The following is a 22,250-nucleotide window of genomic DNA, read 5'->3' as shown; positions in this document are numbered from 1 at the left end:
ACATCAATGTCCAGTGAGACATTCAAAAGTGATATAGAGTGGGGGAGAATTTATTGTTTTGCACAGAGCGATATTCAACATAGTAACAGCTGTTGTGGTATGTGCCTTGGGCGATGAGAATGGATATCTCACTATTCAAACAGGCGCTGGACTCTGCACCTTACCAATACATTCCAAATAAACATCAGCCTTATCCTACACAAGGCAGAGATCTGGGCTTTATAACCCTCATCTATTAAATTTCAGTAGCATTCTTGATCATTGTGATGGCTTCAAATGCCCCCTTTGTCTTAGAGGGTATACCTTATGTGCTCATGAACACAATCCTCTTATACTCGATACCGTGTCCACTATTTTCTCCATTTCTGCTCTGGTGCCCTGTGGTCATCTGCTGCCAGTGTAACCGCTGGTCACACCCACCAAAAGTGTTCTGCCACTGGAGTGCCCCCTGGCAGAGGCTGCTGCTGCACCTGCCATTGTCTGTGCTGTCCCATGCCCAGTGTAGGGGATCCTGAGGTTCATGCTGTGCCTGCTTCTCCTCTGGCTGCTGCTGAAGCTGTTGGTGCCATGTTCCATGTACCAGTCACTGTCTTGTCCATTAGCTGGAAGTCTACTGGTATTCTCAGAAGCCTGAATAAGTCAACACTAAATTGATTTAGTAGTAAAAAATCAATAGTCAAAATCTTTCTTTACATTATTTTTTTTCTATTGTATGTAATGTTACACTCTCACTAAAAAAACATTCTTTCAGTATTGTTTTAGCTTCTGACCTAAAACCTGGAGTGGCAATAGGCCTGTGGAATATAGGAGCAACATACTAAAAGCTGCCCTCCTCTTTCATGTTGTCCTGTTATCCTTGGACTTCTCTTCCATCCACTCGTTTTTCTTTAGGACAGATTCCTTACTGTTAGGCTTTACCCACAGTTCTTCCAGTCAGGGCCAGACATAGTGAACTCCTGGTTGGACACGGATTGGTGTCACACTAAAACTCCATCACACTGGTAAATAATAACCAGATAGCATTCTTGTCATCATTCATTGACCATAGGGTTTCAAAGAACAGCAATAAAAAGTAGGTGTCTTGTCTTTTCCTAGTTTAGGGGGTTGGGATGGTCGTGTTTAATACATTGAGTTCTAACAATGTCACGACTGGACCTGAAATGTTTCTGTTGAGCATATGGAAATAAGACTGCATTTATCCTTCAAATATAAAGCCATAGCTATTTATATTCTTGTGTTCCAAATATTGCAGAAGCGGGAATGTTTACTTTGTAACTAAATACAGAATTAAGAAGAAAAAGAGAAAGATTACATGGTTAAGTAAACTGATTATGCCTAATTTATCTTTTCGGTTCAGTATTTTGTAATGTTTCTGTTTCTAGATTCCTTCTCTCAGTCCTGTGTAGGTCATTCAGCAGCCAATTTTAGAAGAGCTTGTGTCATTTAAGAGAAAGAACTTTAAACTATATTCAAATAGGACTACGAAAAGCAAAGATACCACCGGCAAAGTAATATTTAAAATTTTCCAGTTACATGATTTATTGGTAAATCTACACGGGCTGTGCCACGAGCAAAACAAACAACGTGCCAGGTGTACTCTGAGCTTTTAATTAAGAGAAATTTTACCTTTTGGACAGATTTTAATAGGGTATTTTGCTGTTTGTAAGCCATTGAAACAACGGTTTAAGCCATTCGTGGGTGAAAAGCCCTTAATTATGTAGAATATAGATCATGAGGGAAGCAAAACCGAAAAACAGCCCAAAATCCTAGAGTCTCATGTCAATTTGGAAAATTTCTAGTCATCCCCTAATGTCACCTCAAGCCCCTGGGGCTAATGGATTCTGTGAATGGTTTAAGTGATTTGGTAAATAAAAGCCAGATTTGGGGGACCGAAGAAAATGCTGAGTAAAGAGCAACATTCTCAGAGAAATCAGCTGTAGTGGTGAGTTGGAGGCCAGGTGAGTAGTTGTGAGGCAGCGAGCTGAAAACGTGAATCGCAAATCATTCCATGGATAATGGCGGCCATGAACCTTCGTCACTTTTCACTCTAGATCCATGAAATTGAATGAACAGTCCTTCTAATAGAAGCTTAATGTACTTTTCTCTAAATCAGATTTTGCTCACCTGCCTGTGCCTGTATCACCCCCCCTCGCCCTGCCTCTTCTTCATAGCTATACACCCCAGCAGCCAAGTGGCCGAAAGGACCTGACCTTGGCCCCAGGGGATTGAGCCAGGTGTGGCAGGGAGCCTAGGCAAAAATGGCCCCTCCGAGAGAATGCTGAGAATTACAATTACGTTGTGTTAAGCAAACAAATAAATTAATTAAAACGCCCCCTCCAGTAACAGCATGACTTACTGGTAAATAAGCCTTGAGGAGTAGTTTAAATTTTTTAATAGTTTTTTTGTTTGTTTTTGAGAGTAGAGTTGGGGACAATATGGCAGCCAAGGGGCAAATAGCCTTATTCAACACACAATGAAATTTCCGCTAAATTCTACTTTTACAACCCTCTTTTTCCCCTAGGCACCCCCCCCCAGCTCACCAAAACACCATCCTGCACGTCCTCTCTCCTCAATGGTCTCTTTGTCCACTTTCCTCTCTCTAACTCATTTATATAGATTTAAAAATAAATTTATTTTTTCCATACTTCAAACATTACAGAGACTTGGTTCCCATATAAGCATGTATCATTCTTTCTTAGAGAGGAAAAGAGGACCAAAGGAGCAGAAAACCTCTACTTTGATAATTTTTCACTGTTACTCAGCCTTTTCCCCTTTTGACTTAAAACTAGCTTGAATTTTTTCCACTACTTAACAACCCAAGCTTTTGATTCAGCTTCCATTGGCTGGGTCTACTGAGTCCAACTCTAGCAGAGAGCTTGATTGTTAACTCATGACTTTGAACCCCTGAGTGATGCCACAGCTCACAGAATTTTTTAAAGCAATGACTGCACATCCCTAATTTATTGAAAATGACTGAGATATTATTGGATGCCAGAGAATTATTTTCCCTAAGACATTTAGTGTATTTTGTAAGAAATAGCAAGATATAAATGACATTATCCACCACCCACCTATTTTAAGGCATCTAAGTAGCAGCTTAGACCCGGAAGTACAAGTCTGGGATTGCAAGGACATGCAAAGAAGTGGTGTTAATTGAGATAAAAGGCTGATGTCAAGGGGTGGTGGTGTGATGAATTGGAAGATTGGGATTGACGTATTTACACTAATATGTATAAAATGGATAACTAATAAGAGCCTGCTGTATAAAAAAATAAATAAAATAAAATTCAAAAAACCCCCCAAAAACAAAAAACTCTGTAGCTTGAGTTAGAGTGTATTAAATCTCTGGAAAATAGTATATGTATATAATATAAATATATGTTTATATAATATATTAAATAAATTATATATAAATTAGATAATTTATATATATGCATATGTATACACATATGAACACATATGCTAAAAGCAACTTGGCAGTACAAAAGATGCGAGATGTATGAAGAAAATATGAAGAATATTCTTATAGAAAATATTTATTTGAATTTAATGTCCTGGCCTAAATTCTACTCAGAGTAGAGAGTTTAGGGGGAAAAAAATTCAAGATTTTAATCACCTAATTAACATCTTTAAAGACCAACAGTTATTTAACTCTTCAGATATGAAGACCCTTCCCTCCCTTGGCTCAGTTAGTTGGTTAATTCTTTAGTCATTTACAAGTGGCTACTGATGGGCTTACCCAGCTCAAGGTGAAACTGAAGCACCATTTCAGAAACTCTTGTCAGGCTCTGCTTGGCTTCTGACTTGCCCTTGGTGCCCTCATCTATGAGGAGTGGACTCCTGGGTGGCTCAGCCGAAACTGACATCCGCAGACTCCAGTCATATCGCTGGTCAATTGGAGGGAAAGAACCTGAGGACAAAATGGTTCCATAGGAACATGTTTGCTCAGTGTCATAACCAAAAATCTTTTCTGACATATTTTCATGTTTTTGACCTATTTCTGGCATTGGGATCTCTGGCCCTCATTAGATTTCATTTTGGCAATTGCCTCTAGTCTCTGAATGTTCTATATTTGTCTCACTCTTGGAGTCAGATATTATGAAAATATTGTTATTTTAAATATGTACTGGTTCACATATAATAAATTTATTTGTAAATACTATAGAAGTAGAGAAGGAAATTGAAGGTGATACCATGTACCTTTTATTATACCAAAAATACAGCGTGAAAATTGAAGACAGAGTTGGTCCGTGAAGGTGCCATTAAAGAAGAGCTATGTTCATGCACGTTTTCACTTAAAATAGGCTCAATGACTCACTGTGTTTGTGTCTTACATTTAAATTGAGATTGACTTCAATATACTTAAAAAAGAATTTGGAATCACTGTTACAAATTTCTAGTAAGTCATTTATTATTCTGATGTAAATGATATCAATAACATTTCATGGTTTACTCCAGAAAATGTTCCTGAGAAAAAGTTTAATATTAATAAAGTGATTAACTTATTTTTGCAGTGAGTGGGCTTAGACAGCTATTCTATTATCATATTTGTTGCACTCTAGGTACTAATATTTGTGGGAGGTTGTGTTTCAAATTGTTATTATGATGCTCATTAATTTATACCAAATTATTCATCTTTGGGCTTGCTGAAGTAGCCAATTATTTTTTCTTTTCCTTTTCTTTTCCTCTGGAAAATTCATGTAGAAAAACATCAAAGCAAAATTAGGTTGCCATAAAGTAATAAAACAATCTTTCATGCTGCTTGGTCATTGCAGTGAAATCATAGGGGAAAGAAATTGAAGTAGGAATCTAGACATAGCTTTTCTTACCAAGGAAAAGGAGCAGAATTCAAGGTTTTTACGTTGTCATGGTCAAAACATAGAGGAGTCCATGGGGAAAGTTGTTTTTGTAGAATTGCATGACTTTGACACTTCCACTGAAAAAGAACAGAAAGGAGGGCATTTATGGCTTGCATTTACTGAGTGCTCAGTAAGTAAGCAGTTGATTGATTGATTGGTTAGTTGGTGGAAACTTTATGCAATGACTATCCCTTTAAAGCACATTGCTATGAAATCAATCTGGTCATTTTTATGCCTCAAATTGTGTCTCCACGTACATCAGCATGTGGACTGCACCTCATTTCCTATAAAATAAAATGGAAGTTATTCTTTTTCCCCAAAAAGGAATATATTGAATTACTATGCTATTTGTATTTGCGGTTTGATGCACTCTTATATAGTAACAGCATAGGAAAGATATGCTGAAACTATAGAGTGTAAACTATTGGTATCAAAGCCACATAGGTAATAATATAATAATGTCAAGTCTCAAAAAAGGAATTTGGAGTTGCCTGACTTAAGGCTAGAATTATGTATTAATAATGCCTTTATGTGTTTGGTATATCCATTGTCTCAAAGATACTCTTTGGCCAATGCCACTTTCATAAAATGAAAGTAAAATTGTGCTAAGGAATTGGTGTGTTTGGAGTATATAAATCCTCAAATTATAACATTTAAGTTCAAGTGTAGGTCTGAAATATTCCAGGGAGTTTTATCTATGTGTCATAAATAGTCTCGGGAGTTTTATTTATGTGTCATAAATCTGTTTGTTGACTAAGATCTAGTTGTGCTGGTTGTTTGCAAAGTCTCCCCCTGAACAAAATACAGAGGAACAGACTTAAATATTGCAGTAACTGGGTCAGTCCTCAGCTTACCCCATCTATAGAAACCTAGCCTTAATACAGAACTCCGTTAACTGCTTTACTGGGCTACCACAACGCTAAACTTGAGGAAAGTCACTAAAAACTATGTGTGTCTTTATAGGCCTCCTGCAATAAGGATGCTATGTTTTATTTTGGGCTACACATTTGTGCTTACTACACATACTTCCTGCTTTGTTCTTAATTGACTAATATCAAATGTCAGATGTTTAATAATCACATAAAAGATAATTTAATAGATTAGCCTTTTTCTGATAGCTAGCAGTGGTGAGAATCCCTTAGTGTTGGATGAATTCAAAAGGAATAACATTTTAGTTACACTTTGAAGTTTCCAAAGTCATGAACACGTTTTCTATATTATAGAATAAGATTATACTAAACTACTACAACTAGCTATTTAGCAATTTTTGAACATTTAACATACGCCCAGTGCTGTGCAAAGGCCTTTAAAGGAAATTCCATATTTAATCCTGTCAGCATCTATATGACGTAGGTTCTTCTTTTTAATATTACTATTATTATTATTCTCATTTTTCACATAAAGACAGAGAAATTAGAAAAGTTAAGGAATTAGCTCATGGTGAAACCTATGACTAGGAATCCATTTATAGACAGGAATTAGGATTTTTAAAATAAATGTTACTTGGAATATCATTTGTAAAACATTTTTGAAAGAAAAATATTGGTTAGCAACTAAATTACAATGAGCTGGACAATTTAGAACATGGGTCTTTATGGGTTTCACCCATGTCTTCTCAGGCCCAGGTTCAGCTTGTGTGGTAAAACAAATGAAACCTGGGCCCCCAAATCCTCCCTTACGGGATGTCCCTTGCTTACAGGGGGCAACCATCCTCTTGGCTGTCTGCTGGTGACCTTCTCTTCCATGGCTTCCTGTGATCAATGTGGGTTCTGGGGGCTCTGCTGATATGAGGCCTCTTGGCCTTAGACAGTTCATCTTGAGGTGTCCGTCTCTGCCCCTCGCTGGAGCTGCCCCAGTGGTGCTGCAGTGTCCTGATATGATCGTAGCAAATCACGCCACTTGAGGGAACACCACGTTGAGGTGGAGAGACACTATCTCTACCCATGTTGCTCTCATTTCCTAGGTAGTTAAAAAAAAAAAAGGTTATGTTGTACAACTCTAGTAAAACCACTCAGCACTTGGCTTGCTCGTTCTTCTCATTTCAGCTGCCGTTTTCTATGACCAATGCACGTATCTCTAGTTATGTGGGTTGGAAGAAATTGGGGTTCACTTATTAAGCAGAGATTTATGAGCTCCTATATTCAGTGCCAGCCTGTGCTTGGCACTAAATATGCAATGAAGGGAAAAACCCAGAATCCCTGCCCTTATAGAGTTTACAGTCCAGTGACCTGAGAAAACCCTCTGATGCACTGAAAAAGAAACCCTCCTTTCTAACTGCCAATGAGTGATCAAGTTTGTGACCTTGACTCTACTTTGGGTGTCTTTCCTCCCTATGTTGTGCACTGCTCAGGAGGTGAAGGGGTCGTTGATGTTCCCCAAATACTTTCTCAGAGTGTGGGAACTTAAAGGGGGTCCAGCTATAGTCTTCTATGAAGTATTTTGGGCCTCATGCAAATATAATAGCTGGTTGATCCTGCAGAGGACTCATGATTGCTGGAACACAGCTGAGTTCACAGAGGGACCACATTTCAGCTCTGGCCTTTGGGCCCTTGCCACTTATATTCTCCATTAGGTCATATATAGCATATATTTAAAATATAACACAACTTTTCACCTAGGATTACAGAAATTTAGAATTGTAAAGGACCTTAGAAATCATTTAGTTATTCATTCAGCATATATTTGTTTAGTACCCACTGGGCTGGCTGCTCTGCTTTTTCATCGTCATGCAAAAGAAGAAATGTTTAGTGGTGAGGTCTTTCCTCTTCCAGGAATTGGAAGAATTTGGACTGTGCTTCTATTGTTTTCAAAGCGTACGCTAAACACTCACTGGGTGATTTCAAGATCATCCTTTGTGCTAGTCAGGGTTCTCCAGAGAAACAACCAGTAGCTGGGGCCCCCTTACCTGTGGTTTTACTTTCCGAGGTTTCAGTTACCTGTGGTCACTCATGGTTTAAAAATATAACATGGAAAATTCCAGAAATAAACAATTCATGAATTTTAAATTGCACGCCTTTCTGAGCAGCATGATGAAATCTCTCACCATCTCGCTGCATCCCACCTGTATCCCACCTGTTACTCGCTTAGTAGCCGTCTTGGTTATCAGAGCAACTGTCACAGTATCCCAATGCTTGTGTTCAAGTAACTCTTATTTTACTTAATAATGACCCCAAAGCACAAGAGTAGTGATGCTAGCAATTTGGATATGCCAAATAGAAGCTGTAAAGTGCTTCCTTTAAGTAAGTTTCTCCACTTAATAAGGAAAGAGAAAACTGTATGCTGAGGTTGTTAAGATCTGTAAGAATGAATCTCCTTTCCATGCAATTGTGAAGAAGGAAAAAGAAATTGGTGCTAATTTTGTGGGAGCACCTCAAACAGCAAAAGTTGCAGCTGCAGTAAGTGCTTAGTTAAGTTGGAAAAGACATTAAATAAGACATTTTGTGAGAGGGATGGAGAGAGAGAGAGAGAGAAAGCACATTCACATAATTTTTATTATAGTATTTTTGTTATAATTATTCTGTTTTATTATTAGTTATTGTTCATCTCTTACTGTGCCTAATTGAAAAAATTTTATTATAGGTGTTTATGTATAGGAAAAAAACATAGTATATAGAGGATTTGGTACTATCCTAGGTTTTGGGAATCCACTGGGGGTCTTGGAATGAATAAAGTGGGGAAGGACTACTGGGTCTATCTATATCTATCCATCTATTGAGGGAGAGAAAGAGATTGACTGTAAGGCATTGACTCACATGATTTTGAAGGCTGAGAAGTCCCACCATCTGCCATCTGCACACCGGAGATGAAGGAAAGCCGATGGCATAGAGAGTCAATGGTGTAGATTCCAGTCTGGGTCTAAAGGCCTGGGAACCACTATGCTGAGGGCAGGAGAAAATCAATGTCTCAGTTCAGTCAAATAGAGAAAGAGCAAATTCAACCTTCCTCTGCCTTTTTGTTCTAGTCAGGCCCTCGACCCACAAGGATGATGCTCACCCACATTGAGGAGAGATATCTGCTTTACTCAGTCCGCCAATTCAAATGCTAATCTCTTCCAGAAACACACTCACAGGCACACCCAGAAATAATGTTTAACAAGCTATCTGGGCATCCCTTGGCCCAGTTAAGTTGACACATAACATTAACCATCACACTCCTTTGTCATTCCTACCCACAGACATTTTAGCTCTGGAATCTTCTTTTGCAAGTTGTATGTTTATGCACTCTCTAGCTTCCCTTCAATAGCCACCATAGTGCAGTAAGGAAAAGCTTATGAAATTGCTGATACGTGATCAATAGTTAATCATTTTGACCTAACAAAAGACAATTTCATATGGTTTAGCCTAAGCCATTCCCTGCTGCCATATGCAAATGCTCTTATTTGAGATCAAAGCTAATATTATTTCTCTCTTACTCATTCTTTCTCTGTGTGTACACACACACACATATATACACACATACAAACATATAATTATTTCTCCAGGACATGTAGCTGGTAAGAAGACCAGGGCCCAAATTTGTATTGACCAAGTTTAGGGGTTGTATAGGCTGGATATTCTTCATTGGCCCCTCCAGCTTCCCTCTAGATTCTTCCCCAGGAAGCTGCCCTCCACAGACAGCATCAGCAAGGTTCCCTTGGCCCCTGACTTCCTGCAGGAGACCAGAGCTTAGGGGAGAGAACTTTAGGCCATTAATTCCCTGGCTGCTTCCCTGTGGGACCCTGGCCTGGAAGTGCCTGTGTGCCTCTACCTGTGGCCGTGACTCTTGCTCTGTGCCCTCTCCCACAGCTGTGCCTTTTGCCTGGATCTGTAATTGGCTCCCTCCTGGGCTACGGGTGGTAAGAGCTTCCATTCGTCGGCCCTGGGGAGCTTCACTACCTGGTGTTGTTTTCCCTTAACTCTACCCTTGCGTTTGTTATCAGCTCCTTCTGTGATAGTCTCTCTCTCTCTCTTTTTTAAATTTTTAATTTTATATTGAAGTATAGTTGATTCACAATGTTGTGTTAGTTTCAGGTGAAAAGCAGAGTGATTTAGTTATACATATTCATATATCTATTCTTTTTCAGGTTCTTTTCCCATGTAGGTTATTATAGAGTATTGAGTAGAGTTCCCTGTGCTATACCGTAGGTCCTTGTGGATTATCTATTTTGGTTAGTTAGTCTCTTGTAGTCTCTTCACTTATCCCTTTGACTCTGTCATGTCATCCATACTTTGACTGATAGAGTTATTTCCTGGCTACGACTTTAGTTTGGGCGTATATTAATTGTTCTATTTATATTTGCTGTGCATGGAATTTCTTTGCAGACTTAGGAGTAAGACTTGTAGATGTCCTCAGGCAGGAAGAACAATTAATGCATTCATAAATACTTATCTACACTTCTAATCTCAAAACCAGTTGTCAATTATTAATTAAGGGCTTTTATCTTCACTGCAAGTTTTGAAGTAAGAAAATACTGGCTAAGTTTAGCTTACTAATATGAAATTCAAGACAATATTTAAACATTTGTGAAATATAATTATACTTTCACTATTACTTTCCTATTAATTATTAGCCACGGGGCAAAACATTAAATCAAATACAATATAAATTTGGCGGATAATCTTTGCTAGTACAAGTGTTTTCCAGTGTTTAGTCTTTGCCTATGCCACATAGAAGGGAAGAATAAATAACCAAATAAAATATTTTTAATACATTGGAAGGCTCATTTTGTTCTCCAACTGCACGTTAGCTTAACCCCTCAAAACTAGTTCATTACTAGAACAGATATTTACTGCACACTTGTATCAACATTATGTTCCGTGATGTGGGAAGTTCAGAAGATTCCTGGAGAATCACATCCTGGATTCTAGAAGACTCCTTGACAATGTCACAAGCCCATTAAGCATTGGTTGGTAAGAATCAAAATGAAAACCCAGGTTTAATCTTCCTTTACAGAAAGCTGCACCAGTCAGCAGGTACTCGGGACCTGGCCAACCAGATATTAGAAGGTACAAAAAGAGCAATCTTCATACATCCCTAACAAATTATTCATTTTTACTCTGAGTGAGCAGTCAAGTTATGGCTTCAGGACTCTTTAAAATAAGCCAAGAGTAGTCAATAAGTAAAAGCACATATGACACTTCACATCTGTGTCTGCTACCCATTGAGACCTCATAGTGTGGGGTAGGAAAACCAAAAGACGCATGCTGGGCCATCCATATTTAATTACTTTCTGAAAATAGTTAATAAGTACATGTTAATGAATTACAAGGCCATTTAGAAGACCAAATAGAGCCTCATCTCCCAAATTCCTTCCAAAAACAGAAGCTAGTTTTGGCATTGTTGATAGGAGATTTCTAGGCTCCTCTGTGTGTTTGGGGGCCAAGGGAGAAGGGGAATGGAATATTAAAATAAGTGGATTGGACTGATCTATTGAGAGGGCCTTGATAGATATGCCCAATGAAGGATACCGGGAATGGTGACTAACGACAAATCTTTGAGTCTGTTAAATAAGAACCTAGGGCACTTAAAATTTCCACTATTATTTATTAAAGCTCCATAAAATGCAGTTGCAGTTATTTTTTTTTAACATCTTTATTGGAGTATAATTGCTTTACAATGGTGTGTTAGTTTCTGCTTCATAACAAAGTGAATCAGCTATACGTATACATATATCCCCATATCCCCTCCCTCTTGTGTCTCCCTCCCACCCTCCTTATCCCACCCCTCAGTTACAGTTTTTAAAGATATTAATGGAGCTTATTTTTAATTTTTGTCTGTAATCAAGGGAAATGGGAATAATTTTAGATGTCAGGGTACATCTAATTAGAGTTGTGGGGGTTTTTTGTTTGATATTTGTTTTAGAATTGTTGAAAGTAACCTACAAACCTGGACTGATATAATGGAAAATCTGATATATATCACAAAAGGTAAAAATTACTTTAATCAATATTCAATTTTATTACTCAATCACAGTTTCAGGGGCTGATGTGGATATTTGACATATTCTCGACAATTCCTATATTGGATTCCTTCAACTGCACGTTATAGGCTCCTCCACTTGAACTAAACCGGAAAAAGATGACATAAAATCATGTATTCTTTTGACATATTTGCTGACTACTTCCTCAAAACCGTTGAGCTACTACCTTGGTGAAACACTTAATATGTCTAGGTTTTTCGAAGTCACCTCTGCTTGGGCTTCAAACTGGTGCTGTGCTTCCTGGTAGCAAGGGTAAAAGGGAAGTCAGAGGAAATTACACTCTTCTCATATTACACAAAAGAAGGCTACAAATTAGCTCTTTCAGAGAGAAAAAATTTTCCCTAGTAATAAATTCTAAAAAATGTCTATTTAGTGAAAAAAAAAAAAGAGCATACTTTCTTACTGCAAGTGTAAAGGTTTATATAAATGCTTAAACTTTTTTGAAGTTATGATTCTCAGGAAAGAAATTACCTTAATGACTCTTCGTCACCTCCAGAAACAAGCAATTTGAATATTTCCTTTATTATGATGTATTAGAACTTCATTAATACGGAAGCCTTACAAATAGGCTATCATTTTTTGAGAAAGATCACATTGTGCTAAATAATGAGATATGGGAACAGCTTGACTTCTTTGGACTCTTACTTAAGAGTGTGAAGTGTTTTAAATTAGACTGTGTTAGTATTGATGTAATGTGCACAAGGGGGAAAATAATTTAAAGGCTTTGTTCCATTTGGGGAGCTAGATAAATTGTACAATTTAAAAATAAAGCTCTGTGACCTGGCAGGAAGGAAACAGCAACTCTCATATGCTGTTGGAAAGAGTGAAATTGGGACAACCTTTTTAGAAGGCAACTGAGTAATGTTGATCAAATTTGCAATGCATTTACCCATTGACCCGGCAATTACACATATAGATTAGAATTCATCCCTAGATAAACGTGTAAAAGTACACCAAAATAGATGTATAAGAGCGTTCATTGTAGTATTTTTGAAATAACAGAAAAAAAAATTACAAAAATAATCTAAATACACAATAATAAGGAATGGTTAAATGAAATGTATATTCATTTAATGGAACACTCCGAGCTATTAAGAAGTATAAGGGGGCTTCCCTGGTGGCGCAGTGGTTGAGAATCTGCCTGCCAATGCAGGGGACACGGGTTCGAGCCCTGGTCTGGGATGATCCCACATGCCGCGGAGCAACTAGGCCCGTGAGCCACAACTACTGAGCCTGTGAGTCTGGAGCTTGTGCTACACGACAAGAGAGGCCGCGACAGTGAGAGGCCCCTGCACCACGATGAAGAGTGGCCCCCACTCACCACAACTAGAGAAAGCCCTCACACAGAAATGAAGACCCAACACAGCCAAAAATAAATTAAATTTAATTTAATTTAATTAATTTAAAAAAAAAAGTATAAGGTAATTCTGTATATGCTAATATGGAAAGGACTCCAGGATGGATTAGTAGGTAAATAAACCAGACATAGATCATTATGTCTTTTTTGGATAATTAAGAAAACCCAGAAATATCTGCATATATAGGTTTATACAGATATATTAATATTTATATCAATTTATATATTGAAGAATCATATGTATCTTATCCATTGTTGCTTATCTAGACTTCAAAAGTGAATGTGTAAGCATTGGGAGAAGTCCTAGAAGGGCGTGGATTGTCGGATGCGTTTTCTTTTCATTTGATAGCTTTCTGTACACTTTGATTTTTCTAACCTTGTACATACATCTATTTTTTAAAAGTATCAATATGAGTGTTCTGAAATAAGTCATTATTGTTAGTCTTTACTTTTACACACTTCAACAACCCACTAAATAATATTTTACAAAATAATGAAGCACTCTGGTTGAGGTTACCAAGGTCATGAAGCATGACAAACTCTAGCATGTGAAGGACTGTATTGTCAGGAAATCAACTCAAGTTATCTATATAAAATTCTCATCGCAAACAGAAGTCAGCTCCTGCAGCCACCATCCCCTAATTGAGAGAGCATCTCCTAGCTGTATGGAAGAAAGACCCTCTTGGTGTGGGACAGAAGGAAACATCATATCTACTTCCCCTTCTGAGAAGAAAATTTGAAATCAGTTATTATAATTGTTTTTCTAGTCTGTAGTAAGATAACATACTACAAAGCAAATGCCCCTCTAAACATGCCTTCATGCTTGAGGGATTGAACCTTGATTCAGAATGGGGAGAAAATTTGCGGCCTATTTCCCTTGGACCCAGTAGTTTAACATAGCAGACTCTATTATGGAAGCCACTCCAAAAGGAAACAATAGAATGACTGTTTTTTGCTCTGTTGAATCTTTTCAGAATTGCAACTTCCGGTGAGCCCCTCAGTGTGTCTGGATCAGAGCATACAATTAAAGCTGAGTACTTCAAGTCACCTTTTAAAAACAGTGAAGTCATATATGTGGAAACCAGGGGACTGGAGACGTGAACAGCTGTAAGCTAATCATCTTGAATTGTTATGTCAAGCATGCATTTTAAGAGATAGCTAATAAGAGAAAAGCACCAAACACATCTGGGGGTTTTACATGTTTGAATTATTAGGTTCTGTTATATAAATTTTCGGCTATCTCTTCTTAATAAATAATGCCACCATCGATTTTCTGCTACACTAATTCAAATCTGTCTTGCCATAGAATAAACATTTGGGTAAATAGGACTCTTATCCAGGAAGTTACATTAATGGAAATTGAATTTAAAACCTTGGCCATGTGAAACTAAAATTTTAACTTCCATTTTATACTCAAATAACATGCCTTAGTCTACGAGTATGGCTGAATGATTTTTTTCTATTATTATTTTTTTATGGCTCTGAGAAAGCAACTGTAGGGTACCAAGTTATTCAAGTTACCTCCAGGGAAAGGATTTTGTCATGTAGATAAATTATAGTGAAAAATTAAGAGATTTTAATTATCTTATCCAAGACACAAAATAGTTTGCCCCATGTAATTTTATAATTATTAGGTAGTATTCCACAGTTAATAGTTTTTATTGAAGAATCATATGCATTTCTGCTTATATAGACTTCAAAAGTTGAAATAGCACACTCTTCATTGATCGAACTTAGATATTTGACATATAGAAATATGATGCAGAAAATAGTTACACATTTTGGTATCATTTATGATGAAAGTATGTTTGTTTTATCACAAAATATTTAACTAGTGTTATTTTTCCTTTTTTAGACTGAAGTGTTTCCTAATACTTCATCCCTTAAATTAACCCTTAATTATCTGTGGTGCAGGTTATTAGGTAGAATCCAATTAGTGGGGAAAGTATTTTGGCATATTTTTGGTGACCTACCTGTCCACTATTTAGAAACAGTATCTTTCCTTGTGGAGGATAAGATAGAGCGAAGGTAGAAGAGGGCAGAACCAGAAAATTTCAGGGGTATCCTAAACTTTTATATGTATCACTTTTGTTGGGATGGTACGAGATGTGACTAATTTAAAGTTTTTAGATCTTTAAGGCTCATTTTAGGTACAATTTTAGACATCGTTTAAGGCAACCCATACACTGAAAGCTGGGGTCCAGTGAAAGAGAGATGGGGTGTACAAAGCTCTAAGGCAATTTATAAATTACATACTCACCCCAAATTATGGAGCTTTAATTATATTTTTAATTTTTTAGGAATCAAACCACAATCCTAGATCCACAAGAAACACTCTTGAGAGCCAAAGATTTATCTGTAATTCTTAAAGCGTATGTGCTGGTGACATCCTTAACTCCTCTGCGTGCATTCATTCATTCAACTGGCACGGTTTGGAATCCACCAAAGAAAAAACGCTTCACTGTCAAGGTAAAATTTCCACTGAAGCAGTTATTTCCCACAAAGTATACTGGAGATAATAAGTAAAGTGAGTTGGGCTGCCTTTCTCCGACCTTTATGATTATCAAATCCCAAGGAGCAAAGATTGTATCGTTTTATTGCTGCAAGCAGAGATTTTCATTTAATAGGTGCAGGTTCAAAAATGAACTGGAAACAGCTTAATTCACTAGGGATCACCAAGGCTACATCTTTTTTTTCTCTCAATTCATCTTTTTAGTTCAGTTCTTTGACCCATTGTAGAACTAGTTCTCAGCTGTGGTCTGTTTTTCTTGACTTTCCACTCATTCAAGAAAAATGTAGTCAGTGCAACAAAGGAAAATATAATTTTGCCCTTTTGCTTTTTGCTTCATTTTTGGGAAGAATAATGCCTATTTCATTTCACCATTCAATATGGAATATTTGCTGAGTAAAAAACAACACTGTCAAGGGTGCCTAACATAGTAGCCATGACATAAAGCATGATGAGAAAGTTTTCAAGGTAGAACTTAATAATAACCTCCGAAAAGTTTAGTTATAAGAGGTAATTCAGGTTAGTTCATTCAAAAATAAGGTCCAGTGAGAATATACTTGATAAATTTTAAGGAGTTTCTGATTTTACAGAAATAATTCTTCAGAGTGTAGTTAAGGGGAAATGCACACAATGCATTCTTTCAGTTTCTTCCCACTTCCTCTTATCTGTTTTCTGAACAATTATTTCTGTAAGATCAAAGATGCCTTCAAAGAACAAATACTACCCGATCCCTCTTATAGAAGGAATCTAAACTAGTCAAACTCACAGAGGCAGAGAATAGAATGGTGCTTACCAGGGGCTGGGGAAAGAGGGAAATAGGGAGGTGTTAGTCTAAGGGTATAAAGTTTCAGTTATGCTAGGTGAATAAGTCCTGGAGATCGACTTACAGTATAGCGCCTATAGTTAATAATACTGAGATTTGCTAAGAGGATAGATTTTATGTTCTTATCACTAAATAAATAAATAAATAGGGTGGGTGGAAACTTTTGAAGGGGATAGATAACGTTTATGACTTGATTGTAGTGATGGTTTCATGGGTGTATACTTATATCTAAACTCATCAAATTGTATGCATTAAATATGTACAGGTTTTTGTATTTTCATCATAAAAAATGGTATTAAAAAAAGGCACAAGTGCCTTTTATAGTTTTGAGAGATTTAAAAGTGACTGTACTTGATACTTTTCAGAATTTTTCTTACATAAACTGCACTTTAAGTTTTGGAAAATCTTCCAACAACGAAACATTTTTAAATGGTATGTTTAAAAATTGTCAATTAAAAAACAGATAAGCATGACAAAAGATGCAGATGTTACATTACTTAGTAAAATAGGTAACTGATATTTTAAGGAAATGGTGTTAATGTCTTAGGTCTTAAGGGTGGTTTATTTTAAAGACAATCATCTCATCTCAATTATATCAGTATTAAGTGGTTTTTGATCATGAAAAAGTGGAATCTAATTTGATTTGTCTTTCATGTTATCTCCTACAAGTCTTCACAGTGGCTGTTTATATTTCCCTAAGAACCTTTAATTATTCCCCAGTTGCCCTTTTCTATTAAGTTCAGTTGTACGCAGTTGCTGACAATTGGCCATTTTTGACCTACAAAAAATTAGTTTCATATGATTCAACCAAATAATTAGAACTCAGATATAGAGAGATACAAGAATCATAATCCTCTATTCATGTCACATTCATGTATTCGACAAATGTTTGTTGAGCAGAGACCCAAATCCCTGTCCTTGTAGAACTTGCAACATCTGTGTGTGCAAGCCTCCTCTCTTGTTTTATGTTTTATTTAATACATTTTATTGCCGTTTCCCATTTAATTATCCTACCTCTCAAAGGCCATCATTATAATGATTTAATGTGTGTTTTTTTGTGCATATTCTTGTAAAATAAGCATTTTTATTTTGTTATGCATGCAAGTATCTTTAGCATATAAACTGTATTATATTAGATATTTTTTCTTTTACTATATATATATATATATATATATATATATATATATATATATATATTTGGCCGTGCGGCATGTGGGATCTTAGTTCCCCGACCAGGGATCAAACCCATGCCCCACCCCTGCAGTGGAAGCGTAGAGTCTTAACAACTGGACCACCAAGAAAGTCCCTCTGACTATTTTTTAAAATGCAGCACTATGTATTTTTAGGAAGAAACCTTCCACATTGCTATGTGTATATCTTCTGTTACTTTTCACGGATTTGCAGTATTAGTGATGTGTTTTCCATTATAGTTTACTTCCCCACTGCTCCAGTGATAGACATCTGGATTGCTCCAGCTCTTGGCTAAAGCAGACAATACTTCAAATGCACAAATCCTTGTATCTGACTCTTTATGAACCTGCATATGATTTTCTGAAGAGTATATACCCAGAACTGGGATGGCTGGGGCATAAGATATAGGTTCATTTGATAGAATTAAATAATGCCAGCTCGCCCTCCAAAATGCCTGTATCAGTTTCCATACACCCACATAGGCCAACATTTGACCTTTTCCAGCTGTGACAGGTGAAAAGTGTTATCTTGCTCTTGCAAATAGCTCAATTTGTCCTCTCTCTGTTAACTTTATCACAGTGTTATTTTTTTATTAGAAATCTTCAATTCATTAATCAAATTAATTTTTCCATATGGTTCCTCTTTGGGGATTTAGTTTCAGAAATCCTTTCTTATCTCTAAGTCACAAAGGTGTGATTCTCCATTTTTTTCTATTACCTTTATAATTTTCCCTGGATGTATAAATATTTAATTCAACTAGAGATCACCTCTGATCCAGTTTTTTTCTTTTTTTCTAAATATTCCATTCTCACGGGCTAAAAACTCATCATTTCCTATGAATCTGACATCACTTTTGTTGTATAAGTTTCCATATGTATATGGAGCCACCTCTGATGTCTCTGTTAGGTTCCAGTTGGCACACTCTTTTTTATTATTTTGGCAGTATAAGTATGTCTTCATGCCTGACACGGGAGGTGCCTCTTGTTTACTTTTTCTTTTCAAGATTGTTAACTATGTGATGGGCGTTTATTTCCTCATACACATTTTAGAATATCAATTATACTTTTAAAATCCTACTGGATCCACCTCCTAGAGTAATGGAAATAAAAACAAAAATAAACAAATGGGACCTAATGAAACTTAAAAACTTTTGTGAAGCAAAGGAAACTACAAACAAGACCAAAAGACAACCTTCAGAATGGGAGAAAATATTTGCAAATGAATTAATGGACAAAGGAGTAATCTCCAAAATATATAAACAGCTCATGCAGCTCAATATTAAAAAAAAAAAAAAACAATCAAAAAATGGGCAGGAGACCTAAATAGACATTTCTCCAAAGAAGGCATACAGATGGCCAAGAGACACATAAAAAGCTGCTCAACATCACTAATTATTAGAGAAATGCAAATCAAAACCACAATGAGGTATCACCTCACACCAGTTAGAATGGGCATCATCAGAAAATCTACAAACAACAAATGCTAGAGAGGGTGTGGAGAAAAGGGAACCCTCTTGCACTGTTGTTGGGAATGTAAATTGATACAGCCACTATGGAGAAGAGTATGGAGGTTCCTTAAAAAACTAAACATAGAATTACCATAAAATCCAGCAATCCCACTATTGGGCATATACCCAGAGAAAACCATAATTCATAAAGACACATGCATCCCAAAGTTCATTGCAACACTATTTACAATAGCCATGTCATGGAAGCAAACAAAATGCTCATTGACAGACGAATGGATAAAGAAGATGTGGTACATATATACAATGGAATATTACTCAGCCATAAAAAGGAACAGAATTGGGTCATTTGTAGAGACGTGGATGGATCTAGAGACTGTCATACAGAGTGAAGTAAGTCAGAAAGAGAAAAACAAATATTGTATATTAAAGCATATATGTGGAACCTAGAAAAATGGTACAGATGAACTGGTTTCCAGGGCAGAAATAGAGACACAGATGTAGAGAACAAACGTATGCACACCAAGGGGGGAAAGTGGCGAGGGTGGTGGTGGTGGTGGAATGAATTGGGATATTGGGATTGATACATATACACTAATATGTATAAAATAGATAACTAATAAGAACCTGCTGTATAAAAAAATAAATAAAATTCAAAAATTCAAAAAAAAATCCTACTGGAATTTCAATATAATAACATTGAATTTTTAGCTTAATTTTTGAAGAGTTGATTATTCATAATATTAAGTCTCTCCATTTATTCAGATCGTTTTATTTGTCCTTTATTAGAGTTTAATTTTTATTCCTCCACAGAGATCTTATACGGTCTTGCTTAAGTTTATTTCAAGATTCCCTAGAGTATTTTTTGATATTGTTATTTTTTTATTTATTATTTATTTTTTAACATCTTTATTGGCATATAATTGCTTTACAATGGTGTGTTAGTTTCTGCTGTATGACAAAGTGAATCAGCTATACATATACATATATCCCCATATCCCCTCCCTCTTGAGTCTCCCTCCCACCCTCCCTATCCCACCCCTCTAGGTGGTTACATAGCACTGAGCTGATCTCCCTGTGCTATGCGGCTGCTTCCCACTAGCTATCTATTTTACATTTGGTAGTGTGTATGTGGCACTGCTACTCTCTCATTTCGTCCCAGCTTACCCTTCCCCCTCCCCATGTCCTCAAGTCCATTCTCTACCTCTGTTTCTTTATTCCTGTCCTCCCCCTAGGTTCATCAGAACCATTTTCTTTTTTAGAATCCATATATATGTGTTAGCATACGGTATTTGTTTTTCTCTTTCTGACTTACTTCACTCTGTATGACAAACTCTAGGTCCATCCAGCTCACTAAAAATAACTCAATTTCGTTTCTTTTTATGGTTGAGTAATATTCCATTGTATATATGTACCACATCTTCTTTTTGCATTCATCTGTCAGTGGACACTTAGGTTTGGCTAGCACTTTTAAGATATTTCTTCTTTCAGGAATGCCGGGGATGGGGGTGGGTGGGGGGTGGCACATATTTCACTTTCTTCTTCTGCCACATGGAAGAGAAAAACTGAGAATGGGAATTTGTGACAAAGAACTTAAATACATTATTTTAAAATATAAAATATATTGTACCACTTTATCACAGTACTATTTAGTACTGTGAGAAGGTTTAGGGGCTGCACTGGAGGACACATTAATCACTAAGTCTATAAACTTAAATGACTTTTGAAAAAATTAAAACCTCCCATGACACTCTGAACATTATTTCAAATTTCATAGGAACCTCCATACTGTTCTCCATAGTGGCTGTATCAATTTACATTCCCACCAACAGTGCAAGAGGGTTCCCTTTTCTCCACACCCTCTCCAGCATTTATTGTTTGTAGATTTTTTGATGATGGCCATTCTGACCAGTGTGAGGTGATACCTCATTGTAGTTTTGATTTGCATATCTCTAATTATTAGTGATGTTGAGCATCCTTTCATGTGTTTGTTGGCAATCTGTATATCTTCCTTGGAGAAATGTCCATTTAGGTCTTCTTCCCATTTTTTGGACTGGGTTGTTTGTTTTTTTGATATGGAGATGCATGAGCTGCTTGTATATTTTGGAGATTAATCTTTTGTCAGTTGCTTTGTTTGCAAATATTTTCTCCCGTCAAAAAGGATCTTGCTGTGATTTATGCCATAGAGTGTTCTGACTATGTTTTCCTCTAAGAGTTTTATAGTGTCTGGCCTTACATTTAAGTCTTTAATCCATTTTTAGTTTATTTTTGTGTAAGGTGTTAGGGAGTGTTCCAAGTTCATTCTTTTACATGTAGCTGTCCAGTTTTCCCAGCACAACTTATTGAAGAGGGTGTCTTTTCTCCATTGTATACTCTTGCTTCCCCTATTAAAGATAAGGTCACCATATGTGCATAGGTTTATCTCTGGGCTTTCTATGCTGTTCCATTGATCTATATTTCTGTTTTTGTGCCAGTACCATACTGTCTTGATGACTGTAGCTTTGTAGTATAAAATAAAGTCAGGGAGCCTGATTCCTCCAGCTCTGTTTTTCTTCTCGATTGCTTCAGCTATTCGGGGTCTTTTGTGTTTCCATACAAATTGTGAAATTTTTGTTCTAGTTCTGTGAAAAATGCCATTGGTAGTCTGATAGGGATTGCACTGAATCTGTAGATTGCTTTGGGTAGTATAGTCATTTTCACAATGTTTATTCTTCCAATCCAAGAACATGGTATATCTCTTCATCTGTTTGTATCATGTTTAATTTCATGCAGGTCTTTTGTCTCCTTAGGTAGGTTTATTCCTAGCTAGTTTATTCTTTTTGTTGCAGTGGTTAATGGGAGTGTTTCCATAAATTTTCTTTCAGATTTTTCATCATTAGTGTATTGGAATGCAAGAGATTTCTGTGCATTAATTTTGTATCCTGCTACTTTACCAAATTCATTGATTAGCTTAGTAGTTTTCTGGTAGGATCTTTAGGATTCTCTATGTATAGTATCATGTCATTTGCAACAGTGATAGTTTTACTTCTTCTTTTCTGATTTGGATTCCTTTTATTTCTTTTTCTTCTCTGATTGCTGTGGCTAGAAC

The 22,250-nt window shown here is 36.6% G+C and overlaps 1 protein-coding gene across 9 annotated transcripts in view; it reads left to right on the top strand.

The window, feature by feature from the left end:
- Positions 1-22,250, top strand: part of CPED1 (cadherin like and PC-esterase domain containing 1) — a 327,103-nt gene that overhangs the window by 85,305 nt on the left and 219,548 nt on the right. For all 9 annotated transcript variants that reach the window (XR_003679745.2, XM_024131668.2, XM_028489828.2 and 6 more), the window contains exons 5-6: positions 14,149-14,281; positions 15,475-15,643. Coding sequence is in view for 8 of the 9 variants with exons in the window: in XM_024131668.2 (XP_023987436.1) it covers positions 14,149-14,281; positions 15,475-15,643 (302 nt within the window). In the remaining variant the exon portion in view is untranslated. The remainder of the gene's footprint in view (positions 1-14,148; positions 14,282-15,474; positions 15,644-22,250) is intronic.

Source organism: Physeter macrocephalus, chromosome 5, assembly GCF_002837175.3.
Source record: "Physeter macrocephalus isolate SW-GA chromosome 5, ASM283717v5, whole genome shotgun sequence".
NCBI classification, from domain to species: Eukaryota; Metazoa; Chordata; class Mammalia; order Artiodactyla; family Physeteridae; genus Physeter; species Physeter macrocephalus.
Note: the sequence above shows the minus strand (reverse complement) of the source record. Positions and strands in the feature narration are given on the sequence as shown.